Here is a 25,536-nt window from a genome sequence, read left to right as displayed (position 1 = left end):
TTTGTCGAGTAGGTCTAGTTGTTGCTGTAATCCCTGTTCTGTGGGAGACAGCAGAACCAGGTCGTCCGCATAGAACAGGGATTTCACTTCTCCATCAAGGAGACGGAGACCTGGTGACTCGCTTTGCTCCAGCATGTCTGCTAATTCATTTATGTATATGTTGAACAGGGTCGGGCTCAAATTGCAGCCCTGCCGGACGCCTCTTCTCTGGGTGAAGAAATCGGTGCGTTTGTCTCCAATTTTGACCCCGCATTTGTTTTTCAGATACATTGATTTAATAAGGTCATAGACTTTGCCCCCTATTCCACACTGAAGAAGTTTATAATAGAGCCCTTCGTGCCATATAGAGTCAAAGGCTTTCTTGAAGTCGATGAAACAGGCGAATATTTTCCCATTTTTTGTTTGGTGTATATGTTTTTCAATGAGGGTGTGAAGGGTATAGATATGGTCGGCGGTGCGGTGTTTTGGAAGAAAGCCTATTTGGTTTTTTCTGAGGATATTATGTTTGTTAAGAAAATCAAGTAATCTATTTAGAATACTGCAGAATAACTTCCCTAGACAACTGTTGACACAGATGCCGCGGTAGTTATTTGGGTCTGATTTGTTTCCGCTTTTATATATGGGGGAGATTAGTCCTTGGCACCAGATATCGGGAAAACAGCCTGAACGTAATATGATGTTGAATAATTTGAGTACCGCACCCTGCATCTCCATATTGCTGAACTTGAGCATTTCATTTTTGATGTTGTCTCTCTCTCTCTCTCTCTCTCTGCCCCAGCACTGTCTCTCTCTCTCTCCCCCAGCACTGTCTCTCTCTCCCCCAGCACTGTCTCTCTCTCTCCTCCAGCACTGTCTCTCTCTCTCCTCCAGCACTGTCTCTGTCTCTCTCTCTCCCCCAGCACTGTCTCTCTCTCTCCCCCAGCACTGTCTCTCTCTCTCCTCCAGCACTGTCTCTCTCTCTCTCTCTCCCCCAGCACTGTCTCTCTCTCTCTCCCCCAGCACTGTCTCTCTCTCTCTCTCTCTCCCCCAGCACTGTCTCTCTCTCTCTCTCTCTCTCCCCCAGCACTGTCTCTCTCTCTCTCCCCCAGCACTGTCTCTCTCTCTCTCTCTCCCCCAGCACTGTCTCTCTCTCTCCCCCAGCACTGTCTCTCTCTCTCCTCCAGCGCTGTCTCTCTCTCTCTCTCTCCCCCAGCACTGTCTCTCTCTCTCTCTCTCTCCCCCCCAGCACTGTCTCTCTCTCTCTCCCCCAGCACTGTCTCTCTCTCTCTCTCTCTCCCCCAGCACTGTCTCTCTCTCTCCCCCAGCACTGTCTCTCTCTCTCTCTCTCTCCCCCAGCACTGTCTCTCTCTCTCCCCCAGCACTGTCTCTCTCTCTCTCTCTCCCCCAGCACTGTCTCTCTCTCTCTCTCTCTGCCCCAGCACTGTCTCTCTCTCTCTCTCCCCCAGCACTGTCTCTCTCTCCCCCAGCACTGTCTCTCTCTCTCTCTCTCCCCCAGCACTGTCTCTCTCTCTCTCTCTCTCCCCCAGCACTGTCTCTCTCTCTCTCCCCCAGCACTGTCTCTCTCTCTCTCCCCCAGCACTGTCTCTCTCTCTCTCTCTCTCTCTCTCTCTCTCTCTCTCTCTCTCCCCCAGCACTGTCTCTCTCTCTCCCCCAGCACTGTCTCTCTCTCTCCCCCAGCACTGTCTCTCTCTCTCTCCCCCAGCACTGTCTCTCTCTCTCTCTCTCTCTCCCCCAGCACTGTCTCTCTCTCTCTCTCTCTCTCTCCCCCAGCACTGTCTCTCTCTCTCTCTCTCTCTCCCCCAGCACTGTCTCTCTCTCTCTCGCTCTCCCCCAGCACCGTCTCTCTCTCTCTCTCCTGCTGCTACAACATATCCACAATAAAACCGATACTCACGATGAAAAAGTTGCTGTTTATCGGTGGCATCAGGTACAAGGAGACGAAGTAGGCCCCTCCGCCAGTCAAGGCCGCGATGGTGCTGATTATGTGCATCAATAAGATCACTTGTTTCTACAGGGGGTTTAGCACAGGTTATTCCGCAATGCCGAGATGGACAATTCCATGTGAAGCTGGTGTCAAGGCACCCCTGTAAAGGGGCTCCCCGACCTGCCTCCTTCCCTATCTCTTCCTCTGTCACTTCCTGAAGCCGCGGAGCCCTGGCTGGGCTGCGGCCGAGCATGGCCAGACCTCACGCACAAGCCCGGACGATGACCCCGGACCCGTGCCAGAGAATAGCCTGCATCAACCCTCCTTCACCAAGAGAGACAGAGCAATGCAGGATCCGCAATGCGCTTGTCTACAACTGAGATAGCCCCCGGTCCCTCACGCTCCCCCGCGGTCCCTCACGCCCCCCGCGGTCCCGCACGCTCCCCCCCGGTCCCTCACACTCCCCCCGCAGTCCCTCACACTCCCTGCAGTCCCTCACCCCCCCCCCCCGCGCGGTCACTCACACCCCCCGCGGTCCCTCACACTCCCCCCGCAGTCCCTCAGACACCCCCCCCGGTCCCTCACCCCCCGCAGTCCCTCAGACACCCCCCCCCCGGTCCCTCACCCCCCGCAGTCCCTCAGACACCCCCCCCCCGGTCCCTCACGCCCCACCCCGGTCCCTCACCCACCCCCCCGAGGTCCCTCACCCCCCCCCGAGGTCCCTCACACCCCCCGCGGTCCCTCACACTCCCCGCGGTCCTTCACGCTCCCCCCGCGGTCCCTCACACCCCCCCGCGGTCCCTCACACCCCCCGCGGTCCCTCACACCCCCCCCCCCGCGGTCCCTCACACCCCCCCCCCGCGGTCCCTCACACCCCCCCCCGCGGTCCCTCACACCCCCCCCCCGCGGTCCCTCACACCCCCCCCCCGCGGTCCCTCACACTCCCCCCGCGGTCCCTCACCCCTCCCCGGTCCCTCACACCCCCCGCGGTCCCTCACCCCCCCCCGCGGTCCCTCACCCCCCCCGGGGTCCCTCACCCCCCCCGCGGTCCCTCACCCCCCCCGCGGTCCCTCACACTCCCCGCGGTCCCTCACACTCCCCCCGCGGTCCCTCACACTCCCCCCGCGGTCCCTCACACTCCCCCCGCGGTCCCTCACCCCTCCCCGGTCCCTCACACTCCCCCCGCGGTCCCTCACACTCCCCCCGCGGTCCCTCACCCCTCCCTGGTCCCTCACCCCCCCCGCGGTCCCTCACCCCCCCCGCGGTCCCTCACACTCCCCCCGCGGTCCCTCACACTCCCCCCGCGGTCCCTCACACTCCCCCCGCGGTCCCTCACCCCTCCCCGGTCCCTCACACCCCCCCGCGGTCCCTCACACTCCCCCCCGCGGTCCCTCACACTCCCCCCGCGGTCCCTCACACTCCCCCCGCGGTCCCTCAGACACCCCCCGCGGTCCCTCAGACACCCCCCCCGGTCCCTCACCCCCCCCCCGCGGTCCCTCACACCCCCCGCGGTCCCTCACTCCCCCCGCGGTCCCTCAGACACCCCCCTCGGTCCCTCACACCCCCCCGCGGTCCCTCACACCCCCCCGCGGTCCGTCACACCCCCCCGCGGCCCCTCACACCCCCCGCGGTCCCTCACACCCCCCCGCGGTCCCTCACACCCCCCCGCGGTCCCTCACACCCCCCCGCGGTCCCTCACACCCCCCCGCGGTCCCTCACACCCCCCCGCGGTCCCTCACACCCCCCCCGCGGTCCCTCACACCCCCCGCGGTCCCTCACACCCCCCGCGGTCCCTCACACCCCCCGCGGTCCCTCACACCCCCCCGCGGTCCCTCACACCCCCCGCGGTCCCTCACACCCCCCGCGGTCCCTCACACCCCCACCGGTCCCTCACACTCCCCGCGGTCCCTCAGACACTCCCCGCGGTCCCTCACACCCCCCCCGGTCCCTCACACCCCCACCGGTCCCTCACACTCCCCGCGGTCCCTCAGACACTCCCCGCGGTCCCTCACACCCCCCCCGGTCCCTCACACCCCCACCGGTCCCTCACACCCCCACCGGTCCCTCACACCCCCACCGGTCCCTCACACCCCCACCGGTCCCTCACACCCCCACCGGTCCCTCACACCCCCACCGGTCCCTCACACTCCCCCACCCCACCCCGGTCCCTCAGACGCTCCAGGGTCCCTCACGCTGCCCCCGGTTCCTCACGCTGCCCCCGGTCCCTCACGCCCCCCGCGGTCCCTCACACTCCCCGCAGTCCCTCACACTCCCCGCGGTCCCTCACACCCCCCGCAGTCCCTCACACGCCCCACGGTCCGTCAGACACCCCGCGGTCCCTCAGACACAGGAATACTGTTCAAATAAACAATCTGACCGTCAATGTCCCCTCTCATTTGCAATCTAACTGCGTGGTCCCTTTAAATCTGCTGCAGGGCCGTGCTGGCGCGGCCTCTTCCAGCGGCTGGTGCGCGGCCTGAGCCGGACCTCCCGATTAGTGCGCGGCACCTTGGGGGAACATTGCTGACCAGGATGCTGTCGGAATGTTGTAAAAACCCAACTCCCGTCCTTTAGGGAGGGGAACCTGCCACCCTTACCCTGGTCTGGGCCTATACGTGACTCCCGTCCCACACACGACGTGGTTGATTCTGAAGCTTTATAGAAACACAGAAAAATAGGAGCAGGAGACGGCCCTTTGAGCCTGCTCCGCCATTCAATATGATCATGGCTGATCCTCCATCTCAATCCCATATTCCCGCTCTCTCCCCATACCCCTTGATGCCTTTTGTGTCTAGAAATCTATCGATATCCTTCTTAAATATATTCAGTGACTTGGCCCCTACAGACTTCTGTGGTAGAGAATTCCACAGGTTCACCACCCTCTGAGTGAAGAAATGTCTCCTCATCTCAGTCCTAAATGCCCTACCCCGTATCCTGAGACTGTGACCACTGGTTCTAGATCCCCCCCAGCCAGGGGAAACATCCTCCCTGCATCCAGTCTGTCCAGCCCGGTCAGAATTTTATACGTTTCTAACAAGATACTCAGTTTCGATCTAAACCGGTCCCCAGCGCATTCAACAAGGCAAACTAGGGGACGGACAATTAATGCCAGCCTCGACGCTCACCAGAGAATAAATGTCAAAAATACTTACCAGGTGGGTATTCGATGTGTTTATAATGTCAATCACCAGTGATCCTGCTATAATATACTGGGGGGAAAAAAGCACATTGTAAAAGGAACACTTGTGGATATGTTAGTAATTATAAACAGGATGTTAAAACACAGATACCCTGGTCGTGTATATGTATATACGTAGGATTAGGATTTACATAGAATATACAGCCCAGAAACAGGCCATTCGGCCCAACAAGTCTGTGCTAGTGTTCATTCTCCACACGAGTCTCCTCCCATTCCATCTGCCTCAGTTCAGCCTGTCAGCAAATCTTTCTATTCCCCTGTTCTCTCGTGAGCTTGTTTCGTTTCCTTCTGAAAGCACTGAAGCTATTTGCCTCGACCACTCCTTGTGGTAGGGAGTTCCACATTCTCACCACTCTCTGAGTAAAGGAAGTTCTCTTCATTTCCCGAGTGATGGCCCCTTGATTCTCCCACAAGTGGACACATTCTCTCCAGTTCGACTCTGTCCACAGGAACAGGGGGAAGCCATTCAGCCCCTCGAGCCTGTTCTGCCATTCAATGAGATCATGGCTGTTCTGTGACCTAACTCCATCTATCCACCTTTGCCCCAATATCCCTTTGGTTAAGAGAAATCTACCGAATCCAATCCCATTCATAATTTTAAAGACCTCTATCAGGTCCCCTCTAAGTCTTCTCTTTTCTAAAGAAAAAAAGCCACAACCTGTTCAACCTTGCCCAATAGCTGTAATCTCTCATTTCTGGTGCCATACTTGTAGATCTATTTTGCACTTTCTCCAGTGCTCCTAGTATTGGTGACCAGAACTGCGCACAGTACTCTAAGTGCGGCCTGACGAGGGGACCTACACATGTTTAACATAACTTCACTACTTTTGAATTCTATACCCCTAGAAATAAATCCCAGTGCTTTGTTAGCATTCTTAACCCTCCATCGTGTTGTGTGGCACTACCACCGTGCTAAATGGGACAGATTCAGCACAGATCTAGCAGCTCAAAACTGGGCATCCATGTGGCAAACAGTGAGGATGATACCAGTCGACTGCAACAGGATGTAGAAAGGCTAGCAGGATGGGCAGACAAGTGGCAGATGGAATTTAATGCAGAGAAGTGTGAGGTGATGCATTTTGGTAGAAGGAACAGGGAGAGGCAATATACACTTAATGGCACAGTTTTAAAGAGTGTGCAGGGACAGAGGGACCTGGGAGTTAATGTGCGTAGGTCCCTGAAGGTGGCTGGGTTGGATTTGTCCTGCTTTTTGTGGACAGGACATACCTGGGCAGTTTTCCACATTGTCGAATAGATGCCAATGTTGTAGCTGTACTGGAACAGCTTGGCTAGAGGTGCAGCTAGTTCTGGAGCACAAGTCTTCAGCACGATAGCCGGGATGTTGTCAGGGCCCATAGTCTTTGCTGTATCCAGTGCACTCAGCCGTTTCTTGATATCATGTGGAGTGAATCGAATTGGCTGAAGACTGGCTTCTGTGATGGTGGGGACTTCAGGAGTCGAAAGATATGGATCATCCACTTGGCACTTCTAGCTGAAGATGGTTGCAAACGCATCAGCCTTGTCTTTTGCATTCACGTGCTGGGCTCCACCATCATTGAGGATGGGGATATTCATGGAGCCTCCTCCTCCCGTTAGTTGTTTAATGGTCCACCACCATTCACGACTGGATGTGGCAGGACTGCAGAGCTTTGATCTGATCTGTTGATTCTGGGATCACTTAGCCCAGTCTATAGCATGCTGCTTCCACTTTTTAGCATGCATGTAGTCCTGTGTTGCAGCTTCCCCAGGTTGGCACCTCATTTTTAGGTCCGCCTGGTGCTGCTCCTGGCATGCTCTTTTACTCTCCTTAATGAACCAGGTTTGGTCCCCTGGCTTGGCGGTAATATAACAGTGAGGGATATGTCAGGCCATGAGGTTACAGATTGTGGTGAAATACAATTCTGCTGCTGCTGATGGCCCACAGCGCCTCATGGATGCCCAGTTTTGAGCTGCTAGATCTATTCTGAATCTATCCCATTTAGCACGGTGGTAGTGCCACACAACATGATGGAGGGTGTTCTCAATGTGAAGATGGGACTTCGTCTCCACAATGGCTGTGCGGTGGTCACTGCTACCAATACGGTCATGGACAGATGCATCTGCAACAGGTAGATTGGTGAGGATGAGGTCAAGTAGGTTTCTCCCTCGTGTTGGTTCTCTCACAGGCCCAGACTGGCAGTTATGTCCTTCAGGACTCGGTCAGTAGTGGTGCTACCGAGCCACTCTGGGTGATGGACATTGAAGTCCCCTACCCCTTGCTACTCTCAGTGCTTCTTCCAACTGGTGTTCAACATGGTAGAGTACTGATTCATCAGCTGAGGGAGGGCGGTAGGTGGTAAACAGCAGGCGGTTTCCTTGCCCATGCGCCATGAGATTTCATGGGGTCCGGAGTCAATGCTGAGGACTCTCAGGGCCACTCCTTCCCGACTGTAGACCACTGTGCCACCACCCCTTGTGGGTCTGTCCTGCCGGTGGGACAGGACATACCCAGGGACGGTGATGGTGATGGAGGAGTTTGGGACATTGGCTGAAAGGTATGATTCTGTGAGTATGAATATGTCAGGCTGTTGCTTGACTAGTCTATGGGACAGCTCTCCCAATTTTGGCTCAAGTCTCCAGATGTTGGTGAGGAGGACTTTGCAGGGTTGACTGGGCTGGGTGTGCCGTTGCCGTAGGCGGTGCCGAGGTCGATGCGGGGTGGTCCGTCCGGTTTCATTCTTATGTTTCATAGCAGTTAGTGACAACTGACTGACTTGCTAGGCCATTTCAAAGGGCAGTTAAGAGTCAACCACATTGCTGTGGGTCTGGAGTCACATATCGGCCAGACCGGGTAAGGACAGCAGATTTCCTTCCCTAAAGGACATTAGTGAACCTGATGGGTTTTTATGGCAATCCGGTAGTTTCATGGTTACCATTACTGATACTAGCATTTTATTCCAGGTTTATTTAATTAACTGGGATTTTAACTCACGTCTCTGGATCATTAGTTCAGGCCTCTGGATTACTAGCCCAGTGACATTACCGCTACACTACCGTTCCCTGTTGTGGCAACAGGAGCAGGTCAGAGGCTGGTTATTCTGCGGCGAGTGTCTCACCTCCTGACTCCCCAAAGCCTTTCCACCATCTACAAGGCACAAGTCAGGAGTGTGATGGAATACTCTCCACTTGCCTGGATGAGTGCAGCTCCAACAACACTCAAGAAGCTCAACACCATCCAGGACAAAGCAGCCCGCTTGATTGGCACCCCATCCACCACCTTAAACATTCACTCCCTCCACCACCGGCGCACCGTGGCTGCAGTGTGGACCATCTACAAGATGCACTGCAGCAACTCGCCAAGGCTTCTTCGGCAGCACCTCCCAAACCTGCGGCCTCTTCCACCTAGAAGGACAAGGGCAGCAGGCACATGGGAACACCACCACCTCCAGGTTCCCCTCCAAGTCACACACCGTCCTGATTTGGAAATATATCGGCCGTTCCTTCATTGTCGCTGGGTCAAAATCCTGGAACTCCCTCCCTAACAGCACTGTGGGAGTACCTTCACCACACGGACTGCAGCGGTTCAAGGTGGCGGCTCACCACCACCTTCTCAAGGGCAACTAGGGATGGGCAATAAATGCTGGCCTTGCCAGCGATGCCCACATCCCATGAATGAATTTTTTTTTAAATTGCTGTCGGTAGAGCTCAGAATATACCATCTCCAGAAATCAAGCACGGTTTTTACAATTCACTCAATCCTGAACGAATTATATCGGGCTTGGGTGAACCCACGCCTGGAATTCTGTGTACACGTTTGCTGTTCTCACCTAAGGACGGATATACTTGCCTTGGAGAGGGTGTAACGAAGGTTCACCAGACCGATCCCTGGGATGAGAGGGTTGTGCTATGAGGAGAGATGGAGTAGATTGGGCCTGTACTCTCTGGAATTTAGAAGAATGAGAGGTGATCTCATTGAAGTGTATAAAATTCTTTGAGGGCTTGACAGGGTTAGATGCTGTTCCCCGTGGCTGGAGAGTCTAGAACCAGGGGTCATAGTCTCAGGATAAGTTGTCGGCCATTGGCGACTGAGATGAGGAGGAATTTCTTCGCTCAGAGGGTGATGAATCTTTGGAATTCTCTATCCCAGAGGACTGTGGATGGTCAGTCGTTGAGTGTATTCAAGACTGTAGATCGATAGATTTTTGGGTACTAAGGGAATCGAGGGATAGGGTGGGAAAGTAGTGTTGAGATGGAAGATCAGCCATGATCTTATTGAATGGCGGCGCAGGTTCGAGGGGCCGACTCCTGCTCCCATTTCTTATGTTCTTATGAATCTCCTTGGTTCATGCTAGCGATCAACCAATATTTATTGGTTGATGGCTGACATGCTAGTGATCTTGAGTGGCTAGTGACTGTTTTTGATTAAAGTTTATTTCTGCTAAGTTAGTTAATAATCTATTAAATAGAGGCATGGCAGGGCAGCTCAGCCCCATGGAGTGCACATCCTGTGCCATGTGGGAAGCCCTGGATGCTTCTTGTGGCCTGGACGACTGCATGTGCGGGAAGTGTCACCAGCTACAGCAGCGCGAGCTCTGGGTTTCGGAGACCGAGGAGTTAAGGAGCGGGGAGAGAGAGAGTGGCCCAGACTCAACAGCGGCAGCAGCGAGAAGTAAAAAATGTAATCGAAGTGTGACGTCACCAGAAAGCAGGTAAGTGATTGGTTGGTGAGTATTTCTTGCTTTTTTCCAAACTTAATTTTTGTGGTTTACAGTTTCTAGGGTCTCTGTTGTGTAGTGGGGATTGCTAGTAAACAAGGGCCCTTGAGTATATCATTTAATTGTAGTGTAATTAGTGGTATTGACTTGATTTAATTTAATTTGAGTTAATTAAAGGGTAAGTCATAGCAGCACAGCTCGGCCCCATGGCATGCTCCTCCTGCACTATCTGGGAAATCAGGGACACTTCCTGTGTCCCTGACGACCATGTGTGCGGGAAGTGTAGCCAGCTGCCGCTACTGACAGACCGCATTGCGGCGCTGAAGCTGCGAATGGATACATACTGGAGCATTCGCGATGCTGAGGACATTGTGGATAGCACGTTTAGGGAGTTGGTCACACCACAGGTAAAGGCTGCACAGGCAGGAAGGGAATGGGTGACCACCAGGCAGAGTAGTAGGTGCAGGCAGGTAGTGCAGGGGTCCCCTGTGGCCATCCCCCTTTCAAACAGATGTACCACTTTGGATATTGTTGAGGGAGATGGTTTATCGGGGGAAGGCAGCAGCAGCCAACTTCCTGGCACCATGGGTGGTCCTGCTGCACAGGACGGGAGGAAAAAGAGCGGTAGAGCTACAGTGATAGGGGATTCTATTGTAAGGGGAATAGATAGGCTTTTTTGCGGCCGCAAACGAGACTCCAGGATGGTATGTTGCCTCCCTGGTGCAAGGGTCAAGGATGTCTCAGGGCGGCTGCAGGGCATTCTGGATGGGGAGGGTGAACAGCCAGTTGTCGTGGTGTATATAGGTACCAACGATATAGGTAAAAAATGGGATGTGGTCCTAAAAGCTGAATATAGGGAGTTAGGAGGTACTGGTGCTGTTGTGGAGGGTTTAAACTAAAATGGCAGGGGGTTGGGAACCTGTGCAGGGAGACAGAGGAAAGGGAAGCAAGGATAGAAACAAAAGACAGGAAGGAGAAAAGCAAAAGTGGAAGGCAGAGAAATCAAGGGTGTAACTCAAACAGGGCCACAGTAAATAATGATTCTAAAAGGACTAAGAGTGTTAAAAAAATCAAGCCTGAAGGCTTTGTGTCTTAATGCGAGGAGCATTCGTAATAAGGTGGATGAATTAGCTGTGCAAATAGATGCAAACGGAGATGATATGATTGGGATTACGGAGACATGGTTCCAGGGTGACCAAGACTGGGAATTCATGGGTATTCAATATTCAGGAAGGACAGGAAAAAATGAAAAGAAGGTGGGGTAGCATTGCTGGTTAAAGAGGAGATTAACACAATAGTAAGGAAGGATATTAGCTCTGATGATGTGGAATCTGAAAAATACCAAGGGGCAGAAAACGTTAGTGGGAGTTGTATACAGACCCCCAAACAGTAATGCTGAGGTTGGGGATGGCATTGAACGGGAAACATAGAAGATAGGAACAGGAGTAGGCCATTCGGCCCTTCGAGCCTGCTCCGCCATTCAATGAGATCATGGCTGATCATCCAAATTCAGTACCCTGTCCCTGCCTTCTCCCCATATCCCTTGATCCCTTTAGCCTTAAGAAATATATCCAACTCTTTCTTGAATATATTTAATGAACTGGCCTCCACTGCCCTCTGTAGCAGAGAATTCCACAGGTTCATCACTCTCTGAGTGAAGAAATGCCTCCTCATATCAGTCCTAAATGGCTTACCCCTTATCCTTAGATTATGACCCCTGGTTCTGGACTCCTCGGCCATCAGAAACATCCTTCCTGCATCTAGTCTGTCCAGGCCTGACAGAATTTTATAGGTTTCGATGAGATCCCCTCTCAATCTTCTAAACTCCAGGGAGTATAAGCCCAATCGACACAATCTCTCCTCATACGTCATTCCTGCCATCCCAGGTATCAGTCTGGTGAATCTTCGCTGCACTCCTTCCATGGCAAGTACATCCTTCCTCAGGTAAGGCGACCAAAACTGCACACAATATTCAAGGTGCGGTCTCACCAAGGCCCTGTACAACTGTAGCAAGACATCCTTGTTCCTGTACTCGAACCCTCTTGCTACGAAGGCCAACATACCATTTGCCTTCTTAACCGCCTGCTGCACCTGCATGCTTACCTTCAGCGACTGGTGCACAAGAACACCCAGGTCTCTTTGCATTTCCCCTTCTCCCAATCTATTGCCATTCAAATAATAATCTGCCTTCCTGTTTTTGCCACCAAAGTGGATAACCTCACATTTATCCACATTATAGTGCATTTGCCATGTTTCTGCCCAATCACCCAACCTGTCCAAATCGTACTGGAGTTTCACGACATCCTCCTCACAGCATACCCTCCCACCCAGCTTTGTGTCATCTGCAAATTTGGAGATATTACATCCAATTCCCTCATCCAGATCATTAATATATATTGTGAACAGCTGGGGTCCTAGGACCGATCCTTGCGGTACCCCACTAGTCACTGCCTGCCACTTGGAAAACGACCCATTTATTCCAACTCTTTGCTTTCTGTCCGCCAACCAGTTCTCTATCCAAGTCAATACCTTGCCCCCAATCCCATGTGCCTTAATTTTGCACGCTAATCTCTTATGCGGGACCTTATCGAAAGCCTTCTGAAAGTCCAAATACACCACATCCACTGGTTCTCCCTTATCTATTCTACCAGTTACATCCTCAAAAAATTCCAGTAGATTAGTCAAGCATGATTTACCTTTTGTAAATCCATGTTGACTTTGTCCGATCCTGTCACTGCTTTCCAAGTGCTCTGCTATTACATCTTTTATAATGGACTCTAGCATTTTCCCCACTACTGATGTCAGGCTTACCGGTCTATAATTCCCCGCTTTTTCTCTACCACCCTTTTTGAATAGTGGGGTAACATTAGCTACCCTCCAATCCATGGGTACGGTTATTAGAGACACGTGCAGTAAGGGCACAGCAGTTATGATGGGTGACTTTAATCTACATATAGATTGGGCTAACCAAATCAGTAACAATACTGTGGAGGAGGAATTCCTAGAGTGTATACGGGATGGTTTCCTGGACCAATATGTCGAGGAACCAACTAGAGATCAGGCCACCTTAGACTGAGTATTATGTAATGAGAAAAGATTAATTAGCAATCTTGTTGTGCGAGGCCCCTTGGGGAGGAGTGATCATAATATGATAGAATTCTTCATTAAAGTGGAGAGTGAAGCAGTTGACTCAGATACTAGGGTCCTGAATTTAAATAAAGGAAACTATGATGGTATGAAGCACAAGTTGGCTAGGATGGATTGGGGAACGTTACTTAAAGGGTTGACGATGGATAGGTAATGGCAAACATTTAAAGATCCCATGGATGAACTACAGAATTTGTTCATCCCTGTTTGGCATAAAAATAAAACAAAAAAGGTGACTCAACCGTGGCTAACAAGGGAAATTAGGGATAGCATATGATCCAAGGAGAGGACATATAATTTGGCCAGAAAAAGCAGCAAACCTGAGGATTGGGAGCAGTTTAGGATTAAGCAAAAGTCAACAAAGGGATTAATTAAGAGGAAAAGAGAGTATGAGAGTAAGCTTGCAGGGAACATAAAAACTGACTGTAAAAGCTTCTATAGATACGTGAAGAGAAAAAGATTGGTGAAGTCAAGCGTAGGTCCCTTGCAGTCAGAATCAGGGGAATTTATAATGGGGAACAAAGAAATGGCAGACCAATTAAATACATACTTTGGTTCTGTCTTCACAAAGGAGGACACAAATGACCTCCCAGAGATGTCGGGGAACATAGGGTCTAATGAGAGGGAGGAATTGAATGAAATCAGTATTTGTAGGGAAATGGTGTTAGGGAAATTGACGGGATTGAAGGCTGATAAAGCCCTAGGGCCTGATGGTCTACATCCCAGGGTACTTAAGGAAGTGGTCCTAGAAATAGTAGATGCATTGCTGGTCATCTTCCAAAATTCTATAGACTCTGGAACAGTTCCCATGGATTGGAGGGTAGCTAATGTAACTCCACCACTTAAAAAAGGTGGTAGAGAGAAAACAGGGAATTGTAGACCGGTAAGTCTGACATCGGTAGTGGGGAAAATGCTTGAGTCCATTATAAAAGATGTAATAGCAGAGCACTTGGAAAACAGTGACAGGATCGGACAAAGTCAACATGGATTTACAAAAGGTAAATCATGCTTGACTAATCTACTGGAATTTTTTGAGGATGTAACTGGTAGAATAGATAAGGGAGAACCAGTGGATGTGGTGTATTTGGACTTTCAGAAGGCTTTCGATAAGGTCCCGCATAAGAGATTAGCGTGCAAAGTTAAAGCACATGGGATTGGGGGTAAGGTATTGACTTGGATAGAGAACTGGTTGGCAGACAGGAAGCAAAGAGTTGGAATAAACGGGTCTTTTTCCAAGTGGCAGGCAGTGACTAGTGGGGTACCGCAGGGATCGGTCCTTGGACCCCAGCTATTCACAATATATATTAATGATCTGGACGAGGGAACTAGATGTAATATCTCCAAGTTTGCAGACGACACAAAGCTGGGTGGGCGTGTGTGCTGTGAGGAGGATGCAGAGAAACTCCAGTATGATTTGGACAGGTTGGGTGATTGGGCAGATGCATGGCAAATGCAGTATACTATAGGAGCAGGAGTAGGCCATTCGGCCCCTCGAGCCTGCTCCACCATTTAATGAGATCATGGCTGATCATCCAAATTCAGTACCCTGTCCCTGCTTTCTCGCCATATCCCTTGATCCCTTTAGCCTTAAGAAATATATCTAACTCCTTCTTGAATATATTTAATGAATTGGCCTCAACTACCTTCTGTGGTAGAGAATTCCACAGGTTCACCACTCTCTGGATGAAGAAATTCCTCCTCATCTCTGTCCTAAATGGCTTACCCCTTATCCTTAGACTGTGACCCCTGGTTCTGGACTCCCCCGCCATCAGGAACATCCTTCCTGCATCTAGTCTGTCTAGTCCTGTTAGAATTTTATAGGTTTCAATGAGATCCCCTCTCATTTTTCTAAACTCCAGCGAATATAAGCCCAATCAACCCAATCTCTCCTCATATGTCATTCCTGCCATCCCAGGTATCAGTCTGGTGAATCTTCGCTGCACTCTCTCCATGGCAAGAACATCCTTCCTCAGATAAGGCGACCAAAACTGCGCACAATACTCAAGGTGTGGTCTCACCAAGGCCCTGTACAACTGCAGCAAGACATCCTTGCTCCTGTATTCGAATCCTCTCGCTATGAAGGCCAACATACCATTTGCCTTCTTAACCGCCTGCTGCACCTGCATGCTTACCGTCAGTGACTGGTGCACAAGGACACCCAGGTCTCGTTGCACTTCCCCTTCTCCCAATCTATTGCCGTTCAGATAATAATCTGCCTTCCTGTTTTTGCCACCAAAGAGGATAACCTCGCACTTATCCACATTATACTGCATCTGCCATGCATCTGCCCAATCACCCAACCTGTCCAAATCATCCTGGAGTTTCTCGGCATCCTCCTCACAGCACACACGCCCACCTAGCTTTTAAGTGAGTGCAGACAGAGAGGGAATGGGTGACCGCCAGACAGAGAAGGAGGACCAGGCAGGTAGGGCAGGAGTCCCCGGAGTGCATCTCGCTCACTAGCTGGTTTTCAATTCTGGATACTGGTGAGGGCAATGGTTCCTCTGGGGAGTGCAGCCAGAGCCAAGTCCACGGCAGCATGGAAGGCTCAGCTGCACAGGGGGGAAGAAGCGTGGAAGGGCAATAGTGGTAGGGGATTCGATAGTTAAGGGAGCAGACAGGCATTTCTGCGGCCGCAGACGTGACTCCAGGATGGTATGTTGCCTCCCTGGTGCCAGGGTCAAGGATGTCACTGAGCGGCTGCAGGACACTCCGAGAGGGGAGGGTGAACAGCCAGAGGTCGTTGTCCATGTTGGTACCAGCGACATAGGCAGCAAGAGGGATGAGGTCCTGCAGGCAGGTTTTAGGGAGCTAGGAGGGAGATTAAAAAGCAGGACCTCAAAGGCAGTAATCTCCGGATTACTCCCGGTGCCACGTGCTAGCAAGTACAGAAATAGGAGGATAGAGCGGATGAATGCGTGGCTGGAGAGATGGTGCAGGAGGGTGGGCTTTAGATTCCTGAGGCATTGGGACCATTTCTAGGGGAGCTGGGACCTGTACAAGCCAGACGGGTTGCACCTCAACAGAGCCGGGACCAATATCCTCGCGGTGGGGTTTGCTAGTGCTGTCGGGGAGGGTTTAAACTAGCTTGGCAGGGGGATGGGAACCCGAGAGTATTGCCAGAAGCGAGAGAAACCAAGCTGGAAATGGAAGGCAGTAAATTAGTAAGCGAGTTTGGAAGGCAGAGAAAACAAAGGCTAGAAAACAGACAAGGCAGTTTGGCAATGCTGAATGGTATATAAATTTAATGCAAGGAGTCTAGGAAATAAGGCAGATGAACTGAGGGCACAGATAGACACATGGGAGTATGATATTATAGCTGTAATGTATATACCTTTAAGGGGGACACTACTTTTTACAGCTCATGTATACTGTAGTACCGGCAGTGACCACACCTGTATATAGCACTGAGTAATAATCTGTACAGTCAGTTCCACTGTGAGCCACGTTGAGTAAACACCTGTTGTACCGTTTCTCCTGCAGTCTGTGTCTTATTATACACAGACACAACATTGGCGACAAGGCAAGTTCGAACCTACCTGCAACTCTGCATCACCTCCCGGGGATTCGTTCCTGGAGATCAGTGGATTGGAGGTCAAGGCCAGAGACTCGGGCGTCGACCACGGGCAACCGCCCAGTCATCCAGCAGAGACTCGAGAATTGCGGGGGAGGCTGTCGAGAGCCAGGCTTGGCTTTCCAGTCGAGGTGGTCCAGCGAAACGGGCTGGCAACAGGTAGTGCGCAGACCCTTCCCGGACAGCGGCGGGTTAGAGCCCGACCGAGCGGCACAGCAAAGGGCCGAGCAGCATCGATGGGGGAGAGAGAGAGAGGGCAGAGCGCATAGGGCGCAGCCGGTGTTCAGGGGCCGAGCAGCGTTGGAGAGAGGGAGAGAGAGACGCGCAGAAACCCACGAGGCGCCGCCATTGCCACGAGGACCGCCGAGAGCGGCGTTGGCAGCAGCGCAGGAGAAGCGCGTGAAACCTACAGGGCGCCGCCATTGCCACGAGAACCGCCGGGAGCGGCGTTGGCAGCAGCGGGGGAGGAAGGAAAGCGCGGGAGACACCATTTTAAGCCATTGGGAGACGCCATTTTAAACCACACCCAAAATGCCGAAGAGTGGCAGTATCACCGCATTTGACAATGAAGTCGAAGATTGGACTACATATGTCGAACGAATAGAGGTGTACTGCAAGGCAAATGAGGTGTCAGATGACAAGAAAGTGTCGGTTTGTTAAATTTAATGGGTGCAAAGACGTATGGTTTATTACAAAATCTAGTAACCCCAACGAAGCCAATGGAAAAGAGTTTTGAAGACATAGTAACTATACTGCAGGGACATTTAAACCCCACACCGCTGCTGATAGCAGAAAGATTCAAGTTTCACAAACGGAACCAGCATAAGGATGAAAGCAATGCTGATTATTTAACAGAACTGCGCAAACTATCGAAACACTGCCAGTTTGGAGCAGGACTGGCAGATACCTTAAGGGACAAGTTTGTGTGTGGGCTTCAAAGTGAAGGAACCCAGAAACGGCTTTTATCTGAAAAGGACCTTACGCTGAAAAGGCTTTCAGCATTGCGGTATCATATGAAGCAGCAGCACGGGGCGCTGCAGAGATACAACAGAGACCGCAAGAATATGGCACAAACGAAATGTCATATGGAACAGCGAAGTGCTATCGCTGCGGCAGAACAACACACGACCACAATGATTGCTGGTTCAAAGACAAAGTGTGCAGACAGTGTGGAAAAGTAGGACACATAGCACGAGTCTGCAGGTCGGGAAAGAAAACCAGCAATAAGAAACCTACCAAAGGAAAGTACAAGAAGGTACATAAGATGACGGAGAATAGTTCAGACGAACAAAAGAGTGATAACGACTCCGAAAGCAGGGAACTGAGTTGTCTGAAACTACATAATGTGATCACAACGGAGGATCACCGAACCATTTGGGTCACTCTCAAGATAGCAGGAGTCCAGGTAAAGATGGAATTGGACACAGGATCAGCCCTAACAGTCATAAACCGACGGGACTACGAGCAGCTATTCTCACACATACCCTTGAGAGAGACAAAAATTATTTTGAAGACGTACATGGGGCAAAAAGTCTACCCCAAAGGAAAAATAAGGGTGACCGTTATATATAACGGTAAGGAAACACCAAAACTAGACCTGTATGTATTGCAAGATGGAGGACCACCATTACTGGGACGTGAATGGATCCGGAAAATACAACTGGATTGGCATTCCATACAGGCACTGACTGTGGCTGACAAAAAGGATGACGACGTCACACCTGGGCGACTGTCAAAGATCCTAACTGACGCAAAAGAAGTGTTCCAGCAAGGACTCGGAACACTAAAAGGCATGACAGCGACGATTAAAATTGAAGAAAACGCAAGTCCAAAATTTTTTTAAGGCCAGACCGGTACCTTATGCGATCCACCCAGCCGTCGAAGCAGAGCTGGAGTGTCTGGAATGTTCAGGTGTACCGTCCAAGGTAGACTGGAGCGAGTGGGCTACACCCATCGTCCCTGTGATGAAAAAGTCATTGAGCAGCACGCCTGGGGAACCAAGGAAGGTTCGCATCTGTGGGGACTTTAAGGTAACAGTGAACCCGGTCCTTCACACCGTACAATATCCACTTCCGCGGATTGAAGATATTTTCACCTCGCTATCTGGAGGGAAATGCTTCACTAAGATTGATCTGGCCCAGGCGTATCTGCAAATGGAGGTAGAAGAAGCATCAAAAAAATACCTCACAATCAACACCCATAAAGGTCTCTACCAATACAACCGACTGGTATTCGGGGTAGCATCAGCTCCGGCTATTTGGCAGAGGGCAATGGAACAAGTCCTGTAAGGGATCTCAGGGACCCAGTGTTATTTGGACGACATCCTGGTCACTGGCGAAAATGACAGTGATCACCTTGCCAACCTGGAGCAGGTGCTCACTAGATTGCAGGAATATGGGCTCCGAGCTAACCGCCCCAAATGCAAGTTTTTTAGAAAACAGATCTCGTATTGTGGCCATGTTATCGATAATGAGGGGTTACATAAGTCCCCAGAGAAGATTGAGGCAGTAGTCAAGGCTCCAGCACCGGAAAATGTGTCACAACTGAGGTCGTTCCTCGGGCTGGTAAACTACTACCATAAGTTCTTGACAAATTTGTCTACAATACTACACCCACTGAACACCCTACTGCAAATTGGGGTGCCATGGAAGTGGAGTGACGAATGTAGATGAGCTTTCCAGAAGAGCAAAACACTAATCACATCGAAAGAGGTATTGGCCCATTACAACCCAGCATTACCAATTCGGTCGGCATTGGAGCGGTGCTGTCGCACAAATTCTTGGACGGCTCAGAGAGGTCAATAGCCTTTTCGTCACGATCACTAACCTCAGCCGAGCGTAACTACGCCCAGATTGACAGGGAGGCCCTCAGCCTAGTGTGGGGAGTGAAAAAGTTCAATCACTATCTGCATGGGCAGAAATTCATCTTGCTGACTGATCACCAGCCTCTTGTCTCCATTTTTAATCCGAAGAAGGGCGTTCCGGTGATGACTGCGCAACGACTGTAAAGATGGTCACTTTTTCTAGGGACGCACCACTATGAGATTGAATATAAGGGCACGAAACAGCATGGAAATGCTGATGGGCTATCACGCCTGCCACTGCCTACTGTGGAGGAAGCACCAGCAGTGGATCCTGTCGAAATATTCCATTCGACTATAGTTGAATACCTACCGGACCTAACGCTTGTATCGAAAAGGAAACCCGAAATGACCTGACACTGTCTCGGGTATATGATTTGACGGTGAAGGGATGGCCAGCACATGGCGACTCACTGTTGCCAGCATTCTTGACAAGGAGAGAACAGCTGTCAGTGGGCCGGGGGACCTTGATGTGTGGATCCCGAGTGGTAATTCCACCCAAGTTAAGGGATAGAGTGCTCAATGAGCTTCATGAGGGTCATCTGGGAGGGGTAAAAATGAAAAGCCTAGCCAGGGCTTATGTGTGGTGGCCGGGAATCGATAAACAAATCGAGGACCTGACAAAGAGCTGCTCAGGATGCCAGAAAGTCCAAAATGCACCACCACAGGCCCCTCTACACCCATGGGAGTGGCCCTCCTCTCCATGGCAACGGGTGCATATTGATTTTGCTGGTCCATTCATGGACTCAATGTTTTTAATAGCCGTGGATGCGCACTCGAAATGGCCTGAGGTCATCAAAATGTCCTCCACCACCACGGAGAAAACTATTGCAGTCCTACGGACCATTTTTGCCAGGAATGGCTTGCCAGAACAGATTTGCTCCGACAACGGACCACAGTTTGTGTCCGAAGAGTTCCGGAGGTTCTTGAAAAAGAATGGGGTAAGGCATTACACATCCGCCCCGTATCATCCAGCCACAAATGGATTGGCTGAGAGGTTCGTACAAACCTTTAAGAAGGCAATAAAGGCTATGTACAATGACAACATTCCGCTGCAGCACAAGGTGGACAATTTCCTGTTCGCCTACCGGAATGCGACACATGCAGTCACCAACCAGGCCCCAGCCATGATGTCCTTTAACCGAAGGTTAAGATCTCGCCTGGATTTGCTCAGACCAAATGTACGAAGAGATGTTGAGAGTAAGCAATTCCAGCACATCCATGAGAAGCCAACAAGGAGCTTCAATGTAGGGCAACCAGTCTTGGCCCGTGACTACCGAACAGAAAAATGGCAGCCAGGAACGATATGCACACGGCAGGGCCCACTAATGTACACAGTGGACGTTGGGGAGAGCATCGTGAGACGCCATGCTGACCAGATCCTAGAGTCACAGGAACAAGTCAACCCCATGCCTCGCCCATACGTACCTGGTGATGAACCCGACGTACAGGTCGCATCTACCCCAGAAACAGTAGCATCGGAAGCTGATGAACCAACCGACGACGGGGGCCAGAATCGCCTCCGCACCAAGAGCAAGACACTCGGGAAAGGCACTATCCAGAAAGGATCAGGAAGCCTCCCCAAAGACTGAATATATAAATAGACTATTTTCAGCTAATGTTGCATGTTAAAAGTGTTAATTGTAATTAGTTTGATATTTAATTGTTAAATGAGTGTTATGGTACTGTTAATCTAAAAGGGGAGGAATTGTAATGTATATACCTTTAAGGGGGGAACTACTTTTTACAGCTCATATATACTGTAGTACCGGCAGTGACCACACCTGTATATAGCACTGAGTAGTAATCTGTACAGTCAGTTCCACTGTGAGCCACGTTGAGCAAACACCTGTTGTACCGTTTCTCCTGCAGTCTGTGTCTTATTATACACAGACACAACAATAGCCATTACTGAGACATGGCTCAAAGGAGGGCAGGAATGGCAGCTCAACATTCCTGGTTACAGGGTTTTCAGGCGAGATAGAGAGGTGGTTAAAAAAAGAGGGGGGGTGACAATATTGATTAAAGAAACAATTACAGTTATGAGGAGGGATGATATCTTAGAAGGATCATTGAATGAGGCCATATGGGTTGAAGTGAAGAATAAAAAAGGGGCAATCACACTGCTGCGAATGTATTACAGACCCCCAAACAGTCAGAAGAGCAAATATGTAAGCAAATTTCTGAGAAGTGCAAAAACTATAGGGCCGTAATAGTAGGGGATTTCAACTACCCTAATATTAACTGGGATAAAATTAGTGTGAAGGGTATAGCGGGTGCAGAATTCCTAAAATGCATTCAGGAGAATTTTTTAAGCCAGTATGTGGCAAGCCCAACAAGGGAGGGGGCAGTTCTGGACTTAGTTTTAGGGAATGAAGCTGGGCAGGTGGAAGGGGTATCAGTGGGAGAGCATTTTGGGGGGTAGTGATCATAATTCAGTTAGATTTAGGGTAGTTATGGGAAAGGACAAAGATAGACCAGGAATAAAAGTTCTCAATTGGGGAAAAGTCAGTTTTACTAAGCTGAGATGTGATTTAGCCAAAGTGGACTGGAAACAGCTACTTGAAGGTAAATCAGTGTCGGAGCAGTGGGAGGTATTCAAGGAGGAGATCTGGAGGGTTCAGAGCAAGTATGTTCCCTTAAAGAAAAAGGGTGGGACTAACAAAGCTAGAGCCCCCTGGATGTCAAGAGACATACAGGGTAGGATAAAGAAAAAAAGGGAGGCTTATGACAGAAACCGAGGACTCAAGACCATAGAAACCCTAGAGGAGTATAGAAAGTGCAAGGGTGCAATTATAAAGGAAATTAGGAAAGCAACGAGAAAGCATGAAAAAATGTCAGCAGGTAAAATCAAGGAAAACCCAAAGATGTTTTATAAATATATTAAGAGCAAGAGGATAACTAAAAAAAGATTAGGGCCTATTGGAGACCATGAAGGTAACCTGTGTGTGGAGGCGGGAGACGTGGGTATGGTCCTCAATGAATACTTTGCGTCTGTTTTCACAAAAGAGAGGGACGATGCAGACATTGCAATCAGGAAGGAGTGTGAAATATTAGATGAAATAAACATAGTGAGAGAGGAAGTATTAAGGGGTTTAGCATCTTTAAAAGTGGATAAATCCCCAGGCCCGGATGAAATGTATCCCAGGCTGTTGAGAGAAGTAAGAGAGGAAATAGCAGAGGCTCTGACCATCATTTTCCAATCCTCTCTGGCTACAGGTGTGGTGCCGGAGGACTGCTAACATCATACCATTGTTTCAAAAAGGAGAAAGGGATAGACCGAGTAATTACAGGCCAGTCAGTCCAATCTCGGTGGTGGAAAAATTATTGGAAAAAATTCTGAGGGACAGATTTCTTCATTTAGAAAGACACGGATTAATCAGCAACAGTCAGCACGGATTTGTTAAGGGAAGGTCGTGTCTGACTAACTTGATTGAATTTTTTGAGGAGGTAACAAGGAGGGTCGATGAGGGTAGTGCGTTTGATGTAGTCTATATGGATTTTAGCAAGGCTTTTGACAAGGTCCCGCATGGCATATTGGAACGAAAGTAAAAGCCCATGGGACCCAGGGCAAAGTGGCAAGTTGGATCCAAAATTGGCTCAGAAGTAGGAAGCAAAGGGTAATGGTCGACGGGTGTTTTTGTGACTGGAAGGTTGTTTCCAGTGGGGTTCTGCAGGGCTCAGTACTAGTTCCCTTGGATATTGTGGTATTTATCAATGATTTGGACTTGAATGTAGGGGGTATGATTAAGAAGTTTGCAGATGATACAAAAATTGGCCGTGTGGTGGATAATGAAGAAGAAAGCTGCAGACTGCAGGAAGATATCAATGGACTGGTCAGGTGGGCAGAACAGTGGCAAATGGAATTCAATCTGGAGAAGATCAAGGCAATGCATTTGAGGAGGGCTAACAAGGCAAGGGAATACACATTAAATGGTAGGACAGTGAGAAGTGCAGAGGAACAGAGGGACCTTGGAGTGCATGTCCACAGGTCCCTGAAGGTAGCAGGCCAGGTAGATAAGGTGGTTAAGAAGGCATACGGAATACTTGCCTTTATTAGCCGAGACACAGAATACAAGAGCAGGGAGGTTATGCTTGAAGTGTATAAAACACTAGTTAGGCCTCAGCTAGAGCACTGCGTGCAGTTCTGGTCACCACATTACAGGATGTGATTACACTAGAGAGGGTACAGAGGAGATTTACGAGGATATTGCCTGGACTGGAGAATTTTAGCTATGAGGAAAGATTGGATAGGGGTTGTTTTCTTTGGAACAGAGGAGGCTGAGGGGAGACCTAATTAAGGTGTATAAAATTATGAGGGGCCTAGATAGAGTGGACAGGAAGGAACTGTTTCCCTTGGCAGGGGGGTCAACAACCAGGGGGCATAGCTTTAAAGTAATTGGTCGGAGGTTGAGGGGGATTTGAGGGGAAATTTCTTCACCCAGAGGGAGGTGGGGGTCTGGAACTCGCTGCCTGAAAGGGTGGTAGAGGCAGAGACCCTCATCACATTTTAAAAAAACTTGGATGTGCACTTGAGGTGCCGTGGCCTACAAGGCTACGGACCAAGAGCTGGCAGGTGGGATTAGGCTGGTTAGCTCTTCGTCGACCGGCGCGGACACGATGGCTCCTTCCGTGCTGTACATTTCTATGATTCTATGATTTATACCAAATTGAACGTACCCAGATTCCCGTCCACCAAGGGATCCCGATTATCACTGCAAAGATGTAGCTTTCAACAAAGTTCAGGGGCAGACCAAACACCAGCTGAATTATTCCGATCATTATCTCGGTGATCTGCAATTGGAGAGATACAAAGAGTTCGACTCGAATTAGGTTCCACAACACTAACTGGTTTACATGTGCAGTATGGTAATGGCACAGGTTTAGAAATTAATGTTCCTGGGTGAGAGAGGGGAATATCAGCCAGGGTTCCTGGGTGAGAGAGGGGAATATCAGCCAGGGTTCCTGAGTGAGAGAGGGGAATATCAGCCAGGGTTCCTGAGTGAGAGAGGGAAATATCAGCCAGGGTTCCTGAGTGAGCGAGGGGAATATCAGCCAGGGTTCCTGAGTGAGAGAGGGGAATATCAGCCAGGGTTCCTGGGTGAGAGAGGGAAATATCAGCCAGGGTTCCTGGGTGAGAGAGGGGAATATCAGCCAGGGTTCCTGAGTGAGAGAGGGGAATATCAGCCAGGGTTCCTGGGTGAGAGAGGGGAATATCAGCCAGGGTTCCTGAGTGAGAGAGGGGAATATCAGCCAGGGTTCCTGAGTGAGAGAGGGAAATATCAGCCAGGGTTCCTGAGTGAGCGAGGGGAATATCAGCCAGGGTTCCTGAGTGAGAGAGGGTAATATCAGCCAGGGTTCCTGGGTGAGAGAGGGAAATATCAGCCAGGGTTCCTGGGTGAGAGAGGGGAATATCAGCCAGGGTTCCTGAGTGAGAGAGGGGAATATCAGCCAGGGTTCCTGAGTGAGCGAGGGGAATATCAGCCAGGGTTCCTGAGTGAGAGAGGGGAATATCAGCCAGGGTTCCTGAGTGAGAGAGGGGAATATCAGCCAGGGTTCCTGGGTGAGAGAGGGGAATATCAGCCAGGGTTCCTGGGTGAGAGAGGGGAATATCAGCCAGGGTTCCTGAGTGAGAGAGGGGAATATCAGCCAGGGTTCCTGAGTGAGAGAGGGGAATATCAGCCAGGGTTCCTGAGTGAGAGAGGGGAATATCAGCCAGGGTTCCTGAGTGAGAGAGGGGAATATCAGCCAGGGTTCCTGGGTGAGAGAGGGGAATATCAGCCAGGGTTCCTGGGTGAGAGAGGGTAATATCAGCCAGGGTTCCTGAGTGAGAGAGGGGAATATCAGCCAGGGTTCCTGAGTGAGAGAGGGGAATATCAGCCAGGGTTCCTGAGTGAGAGAGGGGAATATCAGCCAGGGTTTCTGGGTGAGAGAGGGGAATATCAGCCAGGGTTTCTGGGTGAGAGAGGGGAATATCAGCCAGGGTTTCTGGGTGAGAGAGGGGAATATCAGCCAGGGTTCCTGGGTGAGAGAGGGGAATATCAGCCAGGGTTCCTGGGTGAGAGAGGGGAATATCAGCCAGGGTTCCTGGGTGAGAGAGGGGAATATCAGCCAGGGTTCCTGGGTGAGAGAGGGGAA

The 25,536-nt window shown here is 50.7% G+C and overlaps 1 protein-coding gene across 2 annotated transcripts in view; it reads right to left on the bottom strand.

Annotated features, from left to right (window-relative positions):
* The window catches only part of LOC147092073 (membrane-spanning 4-domains subfamily A member 15-like), a 48,329-nt gene that overhangs the window by 11,059 nt on the left and 11,734 nt on the right, over positions 1–25,536 (bottom strand). For both annotated transcript variants that reach the window (XM_085975819.1, XM_085975818.1), the window contains exons 2-4: positions 24,079–24,192; positions 5,077–5,133; positions 1,895–2,008 (exon numbers count right to left, since the gene is read on the bottom strand). In XM_085975819.1, the coding sequence (XP_085831945.1) occupies positions 1,895–2,008; positions 5,077–5,133; positions 24,079–24,192 (285 nt within the window). The remainder of the gene's footprint in view (positions 1–1,894; positions 2,009–5,076; positions 5,134–24,078; positions 24,193–25,536) is intronic.

This window comes from Somniosus microcephalus, unplaced genomic scaffold (genome assembly GCF_052327205.1).
Source record: "Somniosus microcephalus isolate GS21.2 unplaced genomic scaffold, FLI_Smic_1.0 unresolved_chr2, whole genome shotgun sequence".
NCBI classification, from domain to species: domain Eukaryota; kingdom Metazoa; phylum Chordata; class Chondrichthyes; order Squaliformes; family Somniosidae; genus Somniosus; species Somniosus microcephalus.
The sequence above is the reverse complement of the archived record's forward strand: the minus strand, read 5'-3'. Positions and strand labels throughout refer to the sequence as shown.